Source organism: Manacus candei, unplaced genomic scaffold (assembly GCF_025592945.1).
Source record: "Manacus candei isolate 608988 ecotype Guabito, Panama unplaced genomic scaffold, ASM2559294v1 h1tg000015l, whole genome shotgun sequence".
Lineage (NCBI taxonomy): Eukaryota > Metazoa > Chordata > Aves > Passeriformes > Pipridae > Manacus > Manacus candei.
Window position 1 is genome coordinate 15,598,620 of NW_026138063.1, and position 21,467 is coordinate 15,620,086.

At 40.8% G+C, this 21,467-nt stretch overlaps 1 protein-coding gene across 3 annotated transcripts in view; it reads right to left on the reverse strand.

Moving 5' to 3' along the window:
- Nucleotides 1-19,871, reverse strand: part of RASA2 (RAS p21 protein activator 2) — a 46,788-nt gene extending 26,917 nt beyond the window's left edge. For all 3 annotated transcript variants that reach the window (XM_051781937.1, XM_051781935.1, XM_051781936.1), the window contains exons 1-5: nt 19,772-19,871; nt 13,712-13,817; nt 8,311-8,414; nt 7,187-7,281; nt 2,378-2,454 (exon numbers count right to left, since the gene is read on the reverse strand). In XM_051781937.1, the coding sequence (XP_051637897.1) occupies nt 2,378-2,454; nt 7,187-7,281; nt 8,311-8,414; nt 13,712-13,817; nt 19,772-19,832 (443 nt within the window). In that variant the 5' untranslated portion in view covers nt 19,833-19,871. The remainder of the gene's footprint in view (nt 1-2,377; nt 2,455-7,186; nt 7,282-8,310; nt 8,415-13,711; nt 13,818-19,771) is intronic.
- Between the last annotated feature and the right edge of the window lie 1,596 nt (nt 19,872-21,467).

Sequence of the window (21,467 nt, forward strand, 5' to 3'; positions counted from 1 at the left end):
ATCCAAAATATATGTATGTACAGTATATTACTAATGCATCCAACTATTTCAAGGCTATCAGCATGTGTGGTAAAATACTAATAAACATTTTTAGTTTAAGGAACTCTAATGCATTTCACAACCTCAGACGAAGACAAAAGCACTGATGTAACAGTGCAGTGTTTAACGCACAGTCCTCTCCCACACGGCAGTGAGTGAGTGAGTACAGCAATCAAAAGAGAACCCTGGTTTCCTTTTGATCAATTATCTCCGTCATAAAGACATCCTAAGAGAGGGCACGGTGAGTAAACCACTTCCTACCGAAATTTGCAACAGTAACTTTCTAAAGCAACTTTTCTTCATGGTGTGAAAAACCCACACGCCTTTTTACAAGAATTAAAAATACCTGAAACGTAAAAATGCATGAACATATAAAAAAATAAATTTAAAAAAGGACATCTATCAGAAAGTTCAGTTGAGAAAGTCACAAATCTCCAGCCAACTTTTGGTGGTGAATAGTCCACGGGGAAAAAGCTGTCCTAATTCTGCTTTGTGCTGCAAGTGGGAAAAAATAAGAGCAGCACAACTTCCAATGAACCAAGCTGTTACCCACTATAAAAGTAGACACATTCACAATTATCTCTAAGTTATAAAGATTCCTTGATGTACAACAAGTTTCCATTTTATCTGAATTATCAGCCTGCAACAGCCACTAAAGCATTACCAGTTTCACTGGCTTAGTTCTACCACAGAACCAGATTCCCTTTTCATACCAAGCAAGTTAGCGACCAGCAGAGACTACTTTGGGGGGTCCTGCTCCAACTAAACTACTCCTCTTGGTTTAGATAGTTGACTAAAACAGAAAGAACATAATCTTCACTTCATAATGCAAACTACATTACCAAAATTGACCGTGTAGTGGTCTCCCCCTGCTCACTGAGTCTGATCTGAACATGACTGAACAAGTCACTACAAACAGAAGACCACACACCATTTCCTCTCCTCGCAGTTTCGCAATGCAACCCACGCTTTCATCTAAATGCTCAAAGATTTTAAAAAAATCTCTCACTCAAATAAATCTAAGCTAATGAACAATGCAGGAAAGCAAAATTAAAGTATCTTACTACTTCTTGAGTTTTTAGTTTCCCCTTAGTCTTTATAACTCCCCTGTCTGTATCCTTTTCTTCACATGGCCTATCCCACAACCTGTCTGGAGGCAAGTGCAGAAAAGCCTTTTTTCCGAACTGCAGTAAGGCTGGCTTGTTCCTGAACCTCATGCTGAGACACAAGAGAACACTGTCCATCTCCCTGATCTCCACAAGGTATTGCTTTGCACTGGTCTCTTCAGTGAAAGCAGTCCATCTCTCAGAGACATGTAACATAGAGGGCTGTCAGACTTCCAGAAATAAGGGATAGTATTAGTTTTTAGAGACCAGTATCCTCTAGTATGCCCTTATCAGATAAACTTTTTATGAGTGTCAAAACATTTTTGTACAGCTATATTTGCATTAGCTTTGTACCAATTTCTGTATTTAAATGTGTTAATAGTGATAAAAAGAAACAGAATGTCCAGTACATGTGGAATTTTGGCCTTCTGTGACTAACGACTGTAACCTGTATATTCAGACTCCAAAGCCATCACTTTGGATCATTATCAAACACAGCTCTAAAAATAACAATACAGGAGTTACTATTTTCCAGTATTTCTCATTCTGCGCTTTTGCTTTAATACCGGCAAAATTTGTCTTTTTGAAATAACACATATCAAAAATTAATTGTTTCTATGATGCTCTTTGACACACTTTAACATCTTTACACTTTGGAGTCAAAATTAAATTTGGCAATGAAAGCTCGTGACATTGTTGCTAAGTTTTCCTGAAACGTGGTTGCTCCAGAACCACAACTTCTATACTTTTTTTTTTTCTATTAACATTCCTTATCATGGTTAACCACGAGAAACTAATTCTGAAGTAAAACCAGGAGTGGATTTTCACATATCAACCCAAAATATTACTACTGAAAAAGTAATTTCTGTTCCCAACGCCATCACCAGCAGCTCAGTTCTGTCAGTAATAGCAGTACTACAAGTTCTGGCTGTCAGCTACACTGGACATTTCCAGCTTTCTCACCAGACCCAATTCAGCTGGAATTACAAGACACTAATCCTAACAGTCCTAATAAAAGCAAGTGCTTTGGCAGCAACAGAGATGAGCAGCTGTGAAAAGCTTCTGCAGGAGTTCCCTAAGCATATACCCATTCCCTCATAAGGCAGGCTCCAGGGAAAGTCATATAAAAGTGCTATTGGTACAGGTTGTGCAGACATCCAGTATCAAGAGAGAAAAATCACATAATGTTCTAACAAACAAACAAATATTAAAGAATTGATGTATTTTCTTACTGTACTACTAGTTGTTGGCACACAGATCCATTATCTGTTATCAGTTCATTCAGTTTTAATTCAAGGTGAACTTTTCCCTGAAAAAAAAACCAAGAGAGAAACACAAATAGTTTTAAAAGCCCTTCTTTTAAAAGTAGGAATTAGAACAGTAATATAGTTTACAGATAGAAGTTATTTAATGTATTTCCAACATAACCACTTTAAAAAAATACCTCATCTAAAGCACATATCCTGCAAGTAGGGTATGATGCATGCACTTGAACTTTGAGATAATGATAGAGAGAAACATTATCTCCAACTGCAGACAGAACAAGAATTGGTCAAGCCTCCACAAATTTAACATACACAAGTATTTCTTCAGCATGAGGAAGTATCAAGAGCAAGTGTCTCTCTCAGCTATTTTGTCCTAATCATGGAATGAACAATCCTTGCACAGACAGCGGATTTATGGACATTTTAGGAGAAATTTCTAAAATGACCTTGGACTCTGAAGGTGGTTGGGTATATCTAGAGAAGTAGAATAGTGTGCAGCAGCCATAACCAGCAGCATTAACATCCAGCTGTGAAATCCTGTCCATCACACCAGACTGAAGATCATCTAGAAATCTATTGTGCACCCCATTGCAGCTTTCAGCTATCTCATGAAGGTTGCTGATATACTCATGAAAAAGCAAACACAGCCAAAGAGAGGAAAAGGTGGCAATAGGTGCTAAACCTGGGTTCCTCATTTTCTTTCTCTGAGATGGTAGGACATATTAAGAAAAATGATCCATAAATGATGGTACACCATGGATTAACTTCAGAACTCAGCGAGGGCCAACCTACTGTACCATGTCAATACAAGGCTCCAAAAACTTCAAACCATGATATGCAACTTCCTTGGGATGACCAAAATTTGGTATCTTAACCTCACTCCAAACAGCTACTGCCTGAACAACACCTGCTACTCCTTTCAGTGCCTGGTTATTTGTGCTGGCTTTCACATCTAAGACAATCAGACACTGACACCATCTTTCCTCTAACAGTGTTCTCCTTAGTAATCTTAGAATTTGTCTATTTGCTAAATGGAGCATCAGATGATACTGGTCTGTCCACAATCAAAATTCTCAGGGAAGGGATCCGGAAGGTGATTTTCAAGCGTGGCAAAGGAAGCAAGTCATAATCTGAACTGCAGCTTTGCTGTACAACACTAAAATGGAATTAAAACCCTGAGCTGACCTTGCACACATTTCTACAGCAGTTATGTTTTGACATAGAACTGAAATGTTGTTATTGTAAATCCCCTGGGGCAAAGGCTGCGTTTCCCTCTCTGTACGTCACATGGGAGGAGAAGTGAAGCTTCTTTTACAAGGCAGTTTTAAACGTAACTGTTTTGGGATGCCTGCCAAGTGTTTTGCAAACTGTTACTACATGGATTGGAACACAGGTACGTTAAGAAAGTATTTGTCAAGCAGAGAAACTCCATTACAAAAATAGATTTACAGGATAGTGATGCATGCCAACAGCCTTACAAGGCAAAGTTTTTGAATGATAAATGAAAAAACATTAGTAGTACTTACTGTAATAGCTGACTTAATTAGTTTTAGAAAACAGATCCTGTGAATGTCCTAAACATCTTTCTTTTGCTTTAAAAAACAAAACCCACAAATTGTGTTCTACACTGAACAGTAGCTCTAAAACAGCACCTTACTGCTCCTGAAAACTATCTGTGGATGTAGTTTGTTCAAAACCCACTACCATGATGACTACTTAAACGTGGCTCTAAGTAAGTATTTCCCCAACAAGCACAGAGAGTTTTGGGTACATTTCTGTTTTGTTTGTTGAGAGCAGCGTGATGGTTTCCTAAAGTGGCTGATCTGCAGATCTATATCAGAACTTCTGACATAACACGCAACCGGGTTTGAAAGGTGGCTGCACAGATGGGGTTCAGTTTAAAACAGAGAAATCAGCCACCCTTATACAATAAATAAACAAACAGTGCACTTCATGGGAATGCACTTTTCATCTGTAAATCTCAGGTTGTTCAGAGGGAGGTAGGTAGCATTTTAACTTTACAAATGGACTTACAATCGATTTTCAAACACTGATCAGAGGAAGACAGAGTTCATTACTTCAGTAATTATAAATCCTATCAATTTTAAGAAAGAGAACAGTGAATGTTAAAGTTATCTTGAAAAACCTTAGAAGTGCATGAAAGACTTTGATCTTATCAATGTATTTTGCAAGTATAGATCAAATCTCTATAAATGTTTCTTGAATTACAAAGATCAAGGGCATGTTTAACCATATGACCCCATTTCAAAACAGATAAATCAAGATTTTATAAATAAAAAAGGGAGCAGAGCAGATGCTTTCTAAAATCTAAGTAATTTTTACATACTTTCAATGGCTGGGGAGAGGCCACACTCCTTCCATACACACTTGAAAGGAAACACCTATAATCCTTCTTTCATTACAAACTGATACTAACTCAAGCAAACAGTGCTTTTACTCTGCTGAACTTTTAATCACCTCCACTTCAGATTGGCTGTGATCCAGAATAGAAAACAACTGGTCTACAGCTCCTGCAGTAGGACTGAATTGTGACTCCAGAGAAGTCCTAAATTTATTACAAGTGAGGTGGTTTTGGAAAATGGCTGGTCTGTTTATTTTTCCACTGCCCCAATTCAGTTTTATTTTGTAGGGATCAGCAAGTTTAATTCTTGGTAATTCCACAGAAGACAAAACATTTAACATACTTCTAAGCCTTTCTAGAAACTATCAAAGGTAATAAAAAACTCAAATGTCTTTGCTGTGACACTTCAATTTGTCCTACCAAAGTAGAACAGGCTATAAGACCTGATGAACTACATCTACAAGCTGTGTACCACAACACTCACATGTACCTCCACCACTAACGTGCCTGCTACACAGGCTGCTAATGATACCACAGTTAACCCATAAAGAATAGATGACTGGTACATAAAAGTACAGTTTTCTTGAAACAAATGCAGATTTAAGGGGAAAAAAAACCCCAAAACAAAACAACAACCCCTCAACCAAGCAACTGCAAAGTGCCCTGAGTATAATCATGGACCACAAAATACTTCTATACTATCCTATTGCCTTGCATCCACCATAAATCCTGGAAAATACCCACCTGGAGGGGACCAGAGGAACAAAACAATCAACTATATGTCACAAGGAGAAGAAATATTTTGTTTTCCTCCAAACTGTGATTTAGCTCTATAAGCATTCATGCACTTTTTCTGCACATGTACTGTGTGAGAGCCTGCTACTTTCAGCCACATCTGACCAACAATCTTGGACATCTCCTAGGAATACATTTCAGTACTGCATGGCACATCCAAACCAACAAGATTTCAGCCAAATGTGGCAGATGGGAACTGGTCTCAGCTCTGCTCTTAAAAATTTCATGCAAAAATAAATCAGGACAGTGGAGAAACCTACCTAAATGCTCTAACTCAAGGAAAGATAAACATGAGGAATGCACAGCTTAGCAGAAAAGGTCATCTTTTAATGGAAGTGTCATGCAGGACAGTGCTTTACACATGTCCCAGCCACAGAAAAGTATCATTAAGAGCTTATGTTCTGCTGTGAGCGACAAAGCCATGGAAAATTAAAAACTTTTTATTTCCAATATGTAAGAAATCACTAAACTCTATTAGTGGAATATTACAATTGAATTTTCATATCCATTTTTATGATAGAAAAAAACCAGCAACCATGACAATGTGTAAGTCAAAGCAGAAACTGCCTTTCAGTTTATACCTGGAAAGTACTCTCTAGAATATTCAGATTACATGGAAGAATCAGAAGAAGAATGAGAAAAGTTGCAGCTGGACAAGATGATTTGTAAGTCTCTTCCAAATGAACTCCCCTATTCCATTCTATCCTAACTGAACAAGGACTGATTTTCAATAAATAAGAGAAAGTGGTATTCAGACATTTTGAAAATCTGTCTTCATGTAAAGCAACCATATGCCCTCCTATATACCCAACAGCTGCAGGCTAAACTTACAGCTCACAGATGATTAATCCTGGAAAATAATGAGAATTCTGTGCATATTCACTTCTTGTAGAAGTAGACAGGGTTGTCTCTGCCCAGAGGGACTTTCAGGTTACCAGTAAAATATAAACACTGACAAGTCAAAGACTTTTGCCCTCAGGCAAATCTGAAAAAAAACTATTAAAATCTAATAGTTTATCACAGCAACAAGGCTAAGAGATTCTCAAGAATACTATTTTGCTCTTGAAACCAAAAAGAGAACTGCTACAACTTCTAGAGTCATCTCATTTTTAACTATTACTAGGACAAACCTGCCCTAAGAATTTGAACCACAGACCAAAATACAACTCTGAAGTGCAAGTTATTTGATACTGAGTGCAAAAAGTATTTCAAGATAAGATAAATGAGCACAGTACAAGTACCTTCAAGTTTCAGAGACCAACCATTTCATGTCACATAATCAGTCACTGTTTCAGTTCACATCAAAAATGACAAAAGAAAAAATTATTCAGGAGTTTCATAAATCATTCACCAGTCTCAAGTACATGGCCCCTCTTCGAGCATTTTAGACACCAAAATACCGTTAAGGTTCTTCCCAAACAGCTGCTTTTAAAGTACCATCAGGAACAACACAGTCAGCTTAGAAGTGTAGAATATGCATTATTCTCTAACCAAACTGAAAGACACAACTGTCTCATGAGAATTAGATGCTAAGCCCTATCTCCTACAGCTCAATACAAATTTCTACCATCACATGCCCTCATGTGTATTTAACTTTCAAAATGCAATTTAATAGTTACCTGAACCTCTGAATTAGAATCAACAGGTTGAAGCATAAACCAGTTCTCTTTTCCTGTGTAGTTGCACAAATCTTCTTTTTTGATTGACACCTTTCCTGAGGGAGGGAGAGATAAGTATAAATATCACTTTCACCTGAATAGAACAAATATTTAAATAGGTTTGAAGTTTGATCTTTCCTAAACTCTCTTTCTTTTAGTTTTTTTTTTTTAAGCTTATGATGTGATATAAAAAAACGTGGAAACAAAGAATATCATGGATAAGTAAAGCAGAAAAATAATTTATATAAAGCTTGATGACGTTAATTACCATTTGTTATCTTGGATCTCACTAATAAGATGATGAGGTAAAATAAAGAACACACTGGAGGCTGGAAATAACATAACAGATTTGAGAGAACAGAAACGGTGTTGAAGAATGTTTAAACAGGAAACTGAAGTAGATGCTTTCTACTTTTCTGATTGCTATTTGGAAAGCTGTTATTATACCAAATTATCTGGCATCCTGGTGCAAATTATTTCCTTCCTCAATTCAAGCAATGTGAAGGCTTCTTCCACAGCAGACTGTTAAAGCTTTATAGCAACTATATCCAAACATCAGCTGCAATAAAGCCATTATACAGCAGGAGAGAAAAAAAAAAACACCTCCTGTAATTTTTCACCTAAGCTGCTGCAAAATGCTTTGTAAGTCACTAAGTCACAGGTTGCACTGACAGGGAAAAAAATTATCTATAAATAGTTTTAAGAATTATTCCACAATTGTAATTATTGTGGAATTATTCTACAATTCATTCTTTAAAGATCTACCAGTAGTAACAATTATTCAAATATTCCAATGAAGCAGAAATGGAGAAGAAACAAGTAGAATTACAAAAACAAAATCATATTGAGACCATAATAAGATTATAAAATGTCCTATTAGCCTAAAAAATAAACATATTTTATTATAACAGAATAAAGCAAGGAAAGAAAAGCCCGATTTTCAAAATTTAAAGAAACATATAAGTGCACTATACACAGTGTTTTGAAAAATGCATCACCAATAACTGTACCCCTAATCCTACAGATAATGCTACTGAAAATGACCAACTTATGCAAGATGTGGACAGCACCTCACAGACACTCACCGATACGCAGGTCTTTCTGCAAAACACTTTTATCGTAAATGTAGAAGGATAACCACTGGAATGTTCTTGGAATCTCAAAGTAAAACTCTTCCCCAAAATAAGGGCTGAAAAGGAAGACTCAAAGTTAAAACAGAAAGCACTTTATGCCACTTATATCGAAGCTGTACACTAAAATGCTGCATTTTTACTGCTGTGCCAGACTGTGGCCTGTAGCACTACACTCACCTGTCAAAGCCATTCCCAGCCATTTCATTACAAGAACACACAGTACCACTGCAATGCTGCAATGCCTCAGGTATGCACAAGAAAGGAAAAAATCAGAGCACACACACAGAGAAAGTGTTGTCTCCTCTGCAACTTCTATTTTATTTTTCTGTCCTGAAATTATTCTAGTCGGTTCTCTACCCAGCTCAGATGACTTCCTGAGACACTCACAGGTTAAATAACACTAAAACACAATTTACTTAATTACTGCAGTAACCGACATTTGCTTAGCTCTGACTTCCATGTCAAACTTGCTGCTCAAAGATCCAGACTTGTGGAAGGAAGCCCTAAGCATTAGAAACCATAAAATAGAACAGTAAAAAAGAGAATGTTAATTTCAAATACACATGTTCTCCCTCACACTGAAATGGTCACCACATTTCTGCATCTAGTGAAGTTCAGTATAATGTTTACAGTTCACCCTATTTAGTGCCATTTGCACGTCCCTCTACAGAAAAGACTCTGGGTTCCTCTGTGTTATACATCTTTCGTACAACGTGTTGGTACCTTCACTCCTGGAATTTATATTCCCACTAAACTTAAGGAGTACTTATTGATGGAATCACAGCCAGCAGTCAGAACACTGTTTCAAGGCTGAACAAAACCACAATGCTGCTTGTGTCACTGCAAGTGGTGAGTTCTGAAAGTCAAGTGCATCCACAAACAAAACTGCTATTTTAGAACAACTGAATTCTTAGAAGCCTTAAAATATTTTCAATTCCAACATATTAACATCACCAGGGAAAGGTGTTCAGGTTCATGAAACTAATTTTATGCAGTAAAGTACTGTGATGACAGTTATACCACACCCAGAAACAAAGGTTGGGGTTTTTTTTGTTTCCCAGTGAAGTACCATTCTGACACTGTTGTATTACTAAACTAATACAAACACACTTATTTTTGGAACAAGCAGTTCACATTATTACCTACTCAAAGGATATCAGGAAAAATAGGCCACCATCCGTATTCTCTTCCCTCCAAAACAATCACAGAAAAAGAAAACACCATCCAATGCTTAAGGACAACGGCTCATTAAAAAAGTTAAAACTTATAACTAACTTAAAAAAACTTAAAAACTTCTGGGAAAGAACACAGTTGAAAAATCCAGTAATGCAAATGTCTAGGATAGATGTTTAGAAACAGGAGCTGTAACTGCAGGAATTCATGATAAGGAATTTCACAAGTGAAAATGTTCCTTTCGTTCAAACACAAACCTTTTACCACAGGCTTCAAAACAGGCAAATCAGGATCAGCCTTCGCACTACACTGAGAAATAATGTAAGAATTCTCAGTTGAAAAATTCACTTGCAGTTTTTCAGCTGCCCATTTTTTCCCCCTTTATTAATAATTTCAAAGCCAACCAATTCTGCTTTGATTTCAAGGGCCAGGTTCTGCTCAGCACCATGACTGAAGGTACAGGCTCATGAGCGTTACCTTTAGCAGCAGTGCAGCCCTAAACGACCTCGACTTCCTTATTACCATCACTGCTCACTTTAATTGTATTGACACAGTAACTCAGACCAAAAAACGATGAGATAAAGGCTTATTTTAAACTTAGGTCAGTTCCACATTATGGTTTCCCCACCAGCTATACAAATAATAGCTGCAGCAGAACAAACAGAGAGACACTACAGCGGAAAGAGGGAACAGGGGGAGAACGAGCTGGCACTGCTGTCAAGGGAAACTGCTCCTGGCTCAGCTTCAGTCAGACATCCTCAGAGGAACACCAGACTGCACATCAACCACTGCCTACCACCAAGGGTTAAGTCCTTATTCTTGATGGATCTATGTGCCTCCAATTATAATTAGTCTGGGATGAAGACTATCAGCAGAGACTTCCAAAAAACATTTTACCACCTGTATCTTATGGCTGAAGAGAGCAAACTTCACAACTACATATATCCCCCCCTCCAGCCACCAATGAATGAAATGAAAAACCATTAACAATCACTATTATTATTTTGACTTCAATATTACACAAAGCCTCAGAGGCTGCAAGCAAGAGCAGGTCAACAGTATGAACATAAGCAGAAGGTAACACAGTTTTTTTCATGTTGATACATTTTCCTTAGCCAAATTAACACCACTGCTTTATGAATCAGCTGTTGATTATTCTTTAGCAAAGTATGAGGCAGAGGGAGAGACTTTAAGGTAGAGAATACAAAGGATTAATAAAGAAATTCTTAGGTGGATACAGAACTGGCTGACTGGGTACAATATAGGTTAAACCAATGAGGAATAATTAAAATGGAGAACTTACTCATCCTGTTCCTCAGGGATTCAGTCAGTTTAGTACTTTCATTTGTGACTTTGATGCAAGAACTTTAAAGAGTGTGACGGATACAAAATTAGAAGATAGTGCTAATTCAAAGGAAGACCAGACTGTCATACAGGAAGAACTGGATTACAGTAATACAGGAGATTAAATTTCAGTGTGTGACACACTCTTCTGCTCTTCCCTTCTTTGCTGCATTAACTCAGCAGTTCTGTGACAGGAACTGACCAATGCCCCACGATCTGTCAGTTGATGGAAGCAACGGTTACATCAACAAGAGAATTCATTTGTGCTAAAATCTGCTATAATCTTGCACCGTAACAAAGTTCAGTTGGAAAAAAAAAGAAACTGAATTTAGTTTAAATAAAAAAAAAGGGAAAAAAAGGACACATACATACCATAACTCCCCCCTCCCCCCAATTCCTCATATTTGACCACAGACATTTGAGGAGGCTCACGGATGTTTTTTAAACTTTCCAACGGAAAAGAATTCTCTTTCTTCAGAACACATAGAAATCCCACACCATGTCAGGAAATATTTCTTGAGTCATTAGCCAAAATATCCCTCTTTCACTTCAGTATTAATGCTTGTTTTTCTAACTTTGGAAAGTCATTTATTTTACATCTGCACTCTAACAAGTCTCCCAGTGCTAATGGAAGCTCAAATCCATTTGCACATTTAAAAAAAATACACTTCTTGATAGTTTCCAATCACTGTAGCCAAAACTAATTTTGATTCTATTGATAATTACTTCCACAGATGTTTAACTAGCGGATATTCATAGACTAAAATTTAGATTACAGCTTGTATAAATTTGCAACCCATAATACAGTGACAGATTGTGAATTATGTGTGTAAGAAAAAGCAAGCAAATAATACAAAAGAAAACTATGAAATTCAAAGTTGTATCTATGACTAAAATCACACCTTACTGAAAAGCAATTTATAAAGTTTTCAGACTAATAAGAGATTGGAGCTTTCATCTCCTGTTCCTCCTCTAGGTTAGTACAGTATTCTAGTTTAACACAGCAATAAGCACCAAGATGCTGTAATTACTGCATACACACCAGCAATCAAGTGTAAGCATCCAGCTCTGGTTGCTGCTAACACAGGATGAGTTATTTTATTACATTTCACCAGTTTGTTTGGAACCCAACTCGTGCTGTGAATACAACTTAGTACAGCTCTAATTCAGAGGATGAAGGAGTTACCTATGAAGTAACCTACTCCTACAATGTTCTCAACTTCAAAATATTAATTTCTTATCACCTGAAAAATTCTCAATTTGAGAGGGAGGAGGCATGAGTGTTATTTGAGGCCTTTCTCTCCCCAACTGTGTTTTGTTATAGTGAGACTTTCTTCTTAATTTCCTCTGTAAAGTACTAACATCATTGTTCTCATTTAATCAAGTTTCAGTTTTAAAACTTCAATACTATATAAAAAAAATTGCATGAATCTAAGGTATTTTATCAAATGTTTTACTATGCAACTAATACTTCTTTTATTATAGGGTGACGCAAGTATATAAATTTAATAGTTCTTAAACAGAACGCAATAAAAATGTCTGCCAAAACATCATATTTAACAGGTCTTGTTTCTAAGCATGGCAGTAACTTTTAGGGTTTATATGATTAAAATATCAAAAATTGGACAGCAAAGTCTTTCTTTTTCAAAGATATGCTGGGTTGGGGGTTCTTTTTTGCTCATCAAACTACTGTCTATTTTAAGGTGAAATGTTTTCTCCTTTATCAGTACAGTCTCTTTAACATTATTCTCTGAAGGAATACTCAGTTGAGTTTGTTTGGTAATCAATCTCAACTGCAGACAGGAAAATTCTGAAAATTTTATGAATCTGACTACAGCAATTACAGATCAGGAAAAAAGCAAATGCCACATATTTTCTTTTCATGCAGAAGCATAAGGAGGCTTTGAAACAATGTTCTGAAAAAGTAAAACTCCCTATTTAAGTTTGCCATGTGAGCAATATGCTGTTCCTCACCTGGAAACATCTGGAGAGACAGCTCAAAGAACAAACATCTACAACAAAACCCCTGGAAACATGAATTAGGAAAACTTGCAAAAGTTTGAGCAGACTTTCTGGGTTTTAAGAGGAAGGTTTAATGTCACCTCCAGATAACTGAAGCTGTCGCTCAGATATTCTGAACAATGCAGCTGCAGTGATGCTTCAGTATGAGCCTCAGTGCACTTCAGTTCTGAGGTATAAAAGCACCTACATCCCTGCAGCTTTGTTAGCATGACTTTTTTGTTTGATTGTTTTTAAGGCTGTAAGACAGCAGCAGAATCTACAGGTCAGTGCTGCTCAGGGAGGCAGAGCAAACCATTCTCTGTGGGTACTGGTTACAGTTCCCAGAAGAATTTCAGGAAAGAATGAGGCCTATTCAGGGGGACATCCCACAGCACAGAAAACTCTCTTACATGGAAAAGTTCCAGTCCCTTCATTCTAGAAACAGGTTTTACCAGAAAGACACTAAGAGCAGAATTCCACCAATACAGTCCAATTGCACGTCAGAAGTAGGAAATGACACAGAGAGCAAGTATAAAGCAGATTTCTTTCCCTTGAAAACAAGCTGGTAAGAAAAAGAACGTTATGATGTCTAATGGAACAGAGTAAAGTACCAGCATTTCAGCATGCTCCATTTTAAAAGCACCATTCTACTCACAAGCCTCAATTCTGTCTTCTTTCAACTACTCTTATGATTTACACATAGCTGTAACATCTGAGTAGTTGCCACAAGTCAGGTCTCATTTTAAAGAGGTACAAGCAGAAGCACATCCACATCTTGTTTTTATTCAGAACTCGGGCAGTCTTGTTATCATACCCATTTAAAAACTGAGCTTACCTTAAAGATTTTTCAACTACCTGTGTACGAAAAACTTCTTCTTGGTCCAAGTTTATGGTACAGAAAAAGTCTCTCATTTTGTTGGGTACTAAGTGTTTGGCATCATCTGTAAATAAAAAAAAATTACTGCAAACACTGAAGGGGGAAAACCCGCAAAATATTAGGTACAATAATTTTACAGCTTTAATGTGTCCAAAATTAATGTTTCCATTCAGTTAGCACGTGCATTTCCATATTAATTTTCAATTCATAAGCTCCAAAAGGGCACAGCAATTGCTACATCCAGCTTCACGTGGAATGAGAGTCGACAGGAGGAGACACACACACTGACTCACAAGCACCACTTCCTGCAGCACCTGCACTTTCCCTTGAGAGGTCTCATCTCGGGCTTGACCCTGCACAGCTTGCTAAATCCCAGCAGCCTGAGGTGATGTGGCATTAGGTCATAACATCAAGACATGACCTGGCTCAGCTACTGTTCACTTGGTATTTTCTCTGCAAATACTTTGGCTAAAGGAGGCTGATTAATAAGAACTTGCCCATCAAATCGTTATTTCATTTTCCACAATGAGTAGTGGATTTTAAGTTGGCTGAACCTTTGAAAATACACCAATCATGAGTACTGTTTTACTTTTTCCTAACTGTCTGGTCTAGTAGAAGGGGGAAATAATCACCTCTTGACTCATTGTAATATAGATAAGAACAAGCAGAAAAGGAAGTTTCTAATGAGAAAGAAAGATTGTCAACACAAGAATACAAAGATTTGCTGGGTATTCAGGCTAGGCCACTGCAATAACAGGCTGGACATAAGGCAGCCCTCTCTGGAAATGGTTGCTCCTAAGCAGTCACAGCTAGAACCAGTTCTAATGTTCAAATTGGAAAGCTCTTCTGAGATCTGAATGCCACAGACATCAACATCAAGTTATGGCAACACTGTCCTTCAGCTAAACAGTTATTTCCCCCCCCCAGATATTTCCTTCCCCTCTGAATGCTTTTGAAGACAAACAGACCCTTCTCAGCTTTTATTCTGCTAAAAACCTACAAGCTTTTCTGGAACTCTCCTGGGAGAGGCTCCTAATTGGTGAGCAGTCGCTCTCTGTCCCTGTCCCACTTTGCTGTCTAAACCACAGGCAACCAGAACTGTGTTACTCTGCATTAGGTGTGAGCCAGGACCTTTCACATCCTTGCCTGCTACTGGAAATACTTCTCCCAGCATTATCATGGAATCAGCATTATCTATTTATATAAGACATTAAAAAGTAACAGGATGAAAACTATGTCAAAGTATTGAATTTTAATAACTTATTGTGTCTGAATAACAAATGACCTTTCAGAAATCAGTTTGAAACTAGATTTGAAATGTCACACATTTCTTTTTTAAAAAAATGCAGATATGAAGTACAGTGGAGTAAGCTGTATTGCTATGCTGTTAAGATGTAAAATCAGAGTTCTGTTTTTTCTCTTCTCCACAGTCTTTTTTTGTGTGTGTGTTAAATGGTTAAGTTAAATTATTACAGTCTTGAAAGTTAAGTAAGTAATGTCCAGCATTGCAAGGGCCACCTCAGCTGTATCAGAGCAGAGAACATGACAGTTTAACGGGAACAGAGACTGAACCTCATACCTGATGTTTTCCAAGTTAGGGATATGTACACTGATGGAAAGCATGAACAGATGCTTAAGGAACTTCCACAGTTAAAACTTGTGCTCTCAGAAGCATCAATGAGCTTTTCATCAACTCGGGTGTGGGAGAGGAGGAAGTATACATGAAATTTCTGAACACTACACTTAATGTTGACAGATTGACAGATATGAGCAGAACCTGTTCTTAATGCCATTACACTCCAAAAAGGCACTAAAGTCACCCTCAAGTGAGATATTGCAGAAGAACAGAGAGAAGCATCTGAACATCGCCTTAAAATTTGGTGAACTGTTTTTTTTTTAAAGCTATTTTAATAAAACACATGAAATACAAAAATCAAGTAATGAAAAAGGCTGGTAAACCCTAGAGAGCTCCTGACACCCTAAGTTTGTAATTAATAAGCATGAACTGTGTGTCAGCTTCCCCTGATAAGAATCTTTATTTCTTAGTTAACACTCCGTAACTTCACCATCCTATTTTCACATGTAATATTTAAGATATAACATTATTTGATCATCACTGTAAAGGCACCATACAGTGGACTTTGAAAGGAAATCATAGTCTCATGTTATGTTAAGAGGAGTTAAAATTAAATATTTCTACACAATTCACTATTTTTATGCCTACCACAGTTTTTCTGTACTAAAAGAAACTTCTTACACAAGGAAACAGAAGAAATGTAAGTTTTGATTTCCTAATGAGATAAAAACCTTTATTTTGTAGCCCAAGTGTCTGGCTTTAAGGCACAGACAAATTTATTGAGGTTTTCCGTAGGCAGAGGATGATTCTCAGTTCTGAGTTAAAAATAACCTCAGAGCACTTGCTCTGTACTTCACCTGACACGAGATTTCACATCTTTTCAAACACCATATCTGTGATTGTGGGAGACTTTTCATCCATGTAAGTGGTCCAACTTTTCCAAGGGGCTTATCTGCTTTAAGGAAAAAAGGCTCAAGTCTTCGATTACACTAAGTTTTCCTTTTTCTGAGAAACCTAAGGCTATAATGGTTGCATAAAAACCAAGTATTAACAACATCAGATATCTGTTTGAATGTTTGGATTTTCAGTGCATATATGTAACATCCTTTGTAGAGTGAAAGTGTGCAATTAGTGTACATCTTCTAGATTTCTTTGTTATGAGTCCCTGTCAGAAGACATTAATGCACATAAACACCAAAGCATTTCCTCACAGGATTAAACATTATATAGAACAATTAAATCCACTCCAGGAGCGCAGCATAGTCCAAGATAACCAAGCAGTGCTAAAATCCCAGTCTAAGTTTGAAAAAGAATGCATCCTAACTTTTGTCAAATGAGCTCTAGGAGACAACAGGGACATTTTTCAAGTGCTCCATTAAGACAGGTTTCAGTAAACAATCCAAAAATCAAAGCAAGTAAAACCACCTAAAATGTACTACCTAAATGCCACCTAAAAATGTACTACTGAATGCCATAAATGAAAACAGAAGCTAATTCTACAGCTTAAAACATTACACTGCAAGATATGCCTAAAGCTACAGACATCCACAGACCTTTGTAAAGCAGCTTTGCCATTACCTGACACATAAAATAGAGCCACCAAAAGAGTTGTCATAAAGGAAAGACAAACTTTGAGTGGACTTTTGCTGAAAACCTGCTTAAGTGTAATACATTTTCCAAAGATATTATGGGGTCTTAAACTGGTAAGACCAGTTCATCCTGCCTCTTACTTGAAAACCAGAGGCAGCAGACTGGCTGCAAAGACTGACGCCCCACAAAACCAGGGCACCAGGGACTGCAAATGTCTTCTTCCTCAGTATTTTCACTGCTATGTAATGGCTACTTAAAACACCTTTAAGTCCATGTCTCAATTCTAAATCTGGTGTGAGGCTTTGTATAACATCACTAACTTTGGATTTTACTGCCTATTTGTGTATTGCAAAACAGTATAAATAACAACTCACTGCAGATGGTGTTTTCTATACATGCAGAATTTCACAGAACTGACATTACCTCATTAAAACTACCATGTTCTCTCATACAACACACATGAAATGAGTCAGTGTCAAGTCCTGTAGTAGTTTAATTGCCAAGAAAGTTTAGGCACAGAAATGTATTCTACTTGTAAGAAATGAGTTACAAGGAATTCCTTCAGACTATGAACTTCAGCTTTCCAAAGTGAGGTCTGCTACTGCTAATCCCTCCAGCTCAAGGGGGATTACATTGTTACATTTGTTTATTATTGTTCATTCGAGGGTTTTCCCCTACAAAACCCAGTATTAAAATACTAGCAAGAAGTGAAAATAAAACAGTATTTGTTGTGCAAAGAAGCCAAAAGAGCATCTAAGCATCAGAGGATTCCCAAACTTCCACAGCATATTTAACTCATCTACTTTTTAAAAAGTTTTTGTTTTGTAAGAAGAAATAAGTGGCTTCACAATGTCATTTTCACACTATTTCAAGACATCTTTTACTGCAGCTGTTACTTCCACTCATTTTCCAAATGGTTCTTTTACGGGTTCATCTTTAGCAATCAACTTCTTATACATTCCCTGGGAAGCAGGGCATAGTCCTCTGTTTTCAAAGCTACGATACAATCAGATGCTCAATCCAGAACACATAAATGGGACAATAAAACTAGTTTCAGTGTAAGTCTCAAGACATTTTGAGTTTTGCCTTTTAATTCTTAGTGGAAAGCTTTTATCAAGTTGCTGTGTAGTCCAATGTTGACAAAACCTTATAATAAAAAATAGGAAAAATGGTGTCAAAAAATAAGTCAGCTTCAGTTACCTTCAGTAACCTACTTTTTATGTATTTCACAGGAAGCAGGTCATAGCATTCACAGGACTATGACCTGCTTCCTAGGGCATACATAAAAAGTTGGTTGCTGAAGATTACTGAAGGCAGGTTAAGAAAGTTGGGGTTGTTCAGTCTGGAGAAGAGCAGGTTGTGTGAAGACCTCACAGCAACCTTCCCCTATCCCAAGGGGGCCTACAGGGAAGCTGGAGAGGGACTCTTCCTCAAGAACTGCAGTGATAGGACAAGGAGTAATGGGTTCAAACTGAAAGAGAGGAAATTTAGGTCAAATATATGGAAGAAATTCTTTACTGTGAGGGTGGTGAGGCACTGGAACAGGCTGCCCAGAGAAGCTGTGGATGTCTCATCCCTGGAGGTGCTCAAGGCCAGGCTGGATGGGGCTCTAGTGAAAGCTGTCTCTGACCATGGCAGGGGGGCTGAAACCAGATAATCTCTAAGGTCCCTTCCAACTCAAACCACTCTATGAATTCATGCTTTAACCCCAAACCTAACAGTATTCTTTTTTAAAGGCGATCTGACGTATTATTTCTGTGCTAATTGCTAACAGCAGATCTCGGTAAGTGTGTGCTCAGTCTCGCATACCCAGCAAGGCTCTACCACCAACACACCAGAGCGAGAGCAGCTCCAGGCCAGGCCCTCTGCTGTTTTCATGGCTCGGTCTATTTACTGAAGACTACGCCGCATGACGGTATTTAAGTAAACACGACTCCACTCCTCCACCAAAACTAATCCTTCAACATGTTTTCACAACCGGTTCTCAACCCCAGCGCCGTGCCCGAATCAACCCGTGTCGCTTCATTCTCAAAAAAAGTCGATGGGCTGCGTGAGAAAGGAAACAAACGGGCCGCGTCCGAGCGGCATGAACGTGTTCCGATACCCCGAGGGAGCCGCCGCACATCCTGTCCCTGCCCCTCGCTCCGAAGCGCTGCCCCGCTCCCCGAGCGCTCCCCAGCGCCGCTCCCCAGCGCGGCCGCGGTTCCCACGTTACCGCCCGTGTGGGCGCCCGCAGTCAGCACTTCCGAACCACCAAAATAAAGCCACCGGCCCCTCTCTCCGCCCCCCTCCGCTCGCACACACGCTGCGCCGAGGCACGGGAGCACCAGTGACCGCTTCCAGAACAGCCCTCCACCACCGACTTCCTGCACATCGCGCTAATTTCGCAATTTCTGCCTGACAAACAGACTCCGGTGCCCGAGGTCCGGGCGGGAGGGGGCATTTCTGCTGGCTCAAGTGAACCCTCGCCGCAACGGATGCTTCCCAGCCCCTGTGGGCCTCCAGCGGCCCCGCCGCGTCCACCCATGCACGCCCGCCTGCATCCATCCATGCACGGCCCCATCCCGCCCTCCCGGCCCCGCGCAGACCCCGGCCCGGCCCGCACGTGCCGCCGCTCCCGCCACAAAGCCCGTTCGCGGGGCCGCCGCAGCGCAGCCCGACCCCGGCCCCGGCCCCGACCCCGCACCGGCCCCGCGGCCCCTCCGCGCCCTCCCGCCCCCGCCCCGCCGCCTCCAGGGCCGCCGCGCCAGCGCCCGCCCCGCCGCGCAGAGGGAGCAGTGGAGCCGGGGCAGGAGCGGGCACCTGAGCGCGCCGGCCGTGGGCACCCGGCTCCGCCACAGTGCCGCACTTACAGATCTTCCCCCGCAGGTTCTGCAGCACCCGCACCTCGTCGCCGCCGTCCCCGGCCGCCATCGCGCCAGCGCCGCCGCCTGCGCAGTGAGCGCCGCGGGGGCAGGGAGGGAGCGGCGCGGCCCGGCCCGGCCCCGCCCCCGCCGCCCGCGGGAACCACGCACCGGCCCGGGCGGGGGGCGGCCGCGCCTGCGCCCTGGCGGCGCCTCCCGCCGGGCTGTGCGGGGGCTCCGCCCGGGGCCCTGCGGTCCCGCCGGGTTGTGGGTCGGAGGCCCTGCGGTCCCGCCGGGCTGTGGGTCCGAGGCCCTGCGGTCCTGCCGCGCTGCCGGGCGGCTCCGGAGCGCTCTGCGCCCCCCCCGGACCACCCGCTCCTCTGCGGGCACAGTCAGGACGAGAGGACATGGTCTTAAGCTGCGCCAGGGGAGATTTAAGTTGGACATTAGGAAGGATTTCTTCACAGAAAAGGGTGATCAGACACCCAGGGAGGTGGTGGAGTCACCGTCTCTGGAGGTGTTTAAGGAAAGACTGGACGTGGCACTCGGTGCCACGGTCTGGTTGATGGGGTGGTGTTGGGTCATAGGTTGGACTCGATGATCTCAGAGGTCTTTTCCACCCTCACGGACTCGGTGACCTGTGCCTCCCGGAGGGGCAGGGGCTCGGCAGCCCAGCACATTGACCGCTGTGTTCTCCGCGCTGAGATGGGTCACATCGAAAGGCCAGGACAAGTGGCGTGTCTGCCTGCTTTGGTTTGGGGTGCACCAAGCACCTGCCTCTGTGCAGAGCACGCCGTGGGCTCCGTCGGATCTCTGCTGCTCTCACTGGTTCACGTTTGCCTGTTCAGCTGTGTAAGAAATGCCGTGAACCAAGCGTGAAATGCTCGTCTGCCAGCGCTGCCCCAGAAGCAGGTCTCACTGCCTGCAGACTGCCATGGGCAACACCTCCCTCAGGAGTCCCAGGGTACCCAGAGGGGTTCACAGGCAGGCTCCAGTGGCTCACCACCTTCAAGAATCGAAGGGTCTTCACATTTTATAGCAACGTTTCTTGTAGACGCAGATCCTAATGTGAAACTCTGGGATCTGGCTTATATAACACCTGGACTTGGCCCCAGTCTGCATTGGTGGTGGGCACCTGTCTTGGGCCTGCATAATTCACCAGCCACAGGTGTCACATCCACTTCGGTGTCACTGAGGGTCAGGCTGAGGGTACATCAGCTTCCAGGCCTTTAGGTAGAGTCTGGTGAAAGCCTTTAGAGACTGACATACCCTAAAACTCAGGTAGTTCAGCAGGCTAAAGCTGTTTCAGAAAGCAGCATAGGACTAGGGTTCTTCACTTTGCACCTAAAAAGCCCTCTTCAGTCTGTCCTGTTAAAGGGAAGTCTGCAGGCCAGCACCTGTCATATGTCTCTTAACTGAAGTCCCCTGCTGTGGTGCTCTGACCATTTTTCATTTCTGCACGAATCTTGCCGTTACTACTATGATACAGCACTGAGCCATATAATCTGACAGCCACTGGCTGCTCCTCATTTCTTGGTGGCTTTCCTGTGTCCAACTTCTCACCTGCTGCTCCCTCAGCTGTGGTGATGTTCCTTCCTGATCCCCACACTCCACATGGTGGTTGGGGGATAACAGATATGTTTAAAGGTGGCGGGCAGGGAGTGGTGGGGAATGAACTATTTCATCACACCACTAAGAGCCGTAT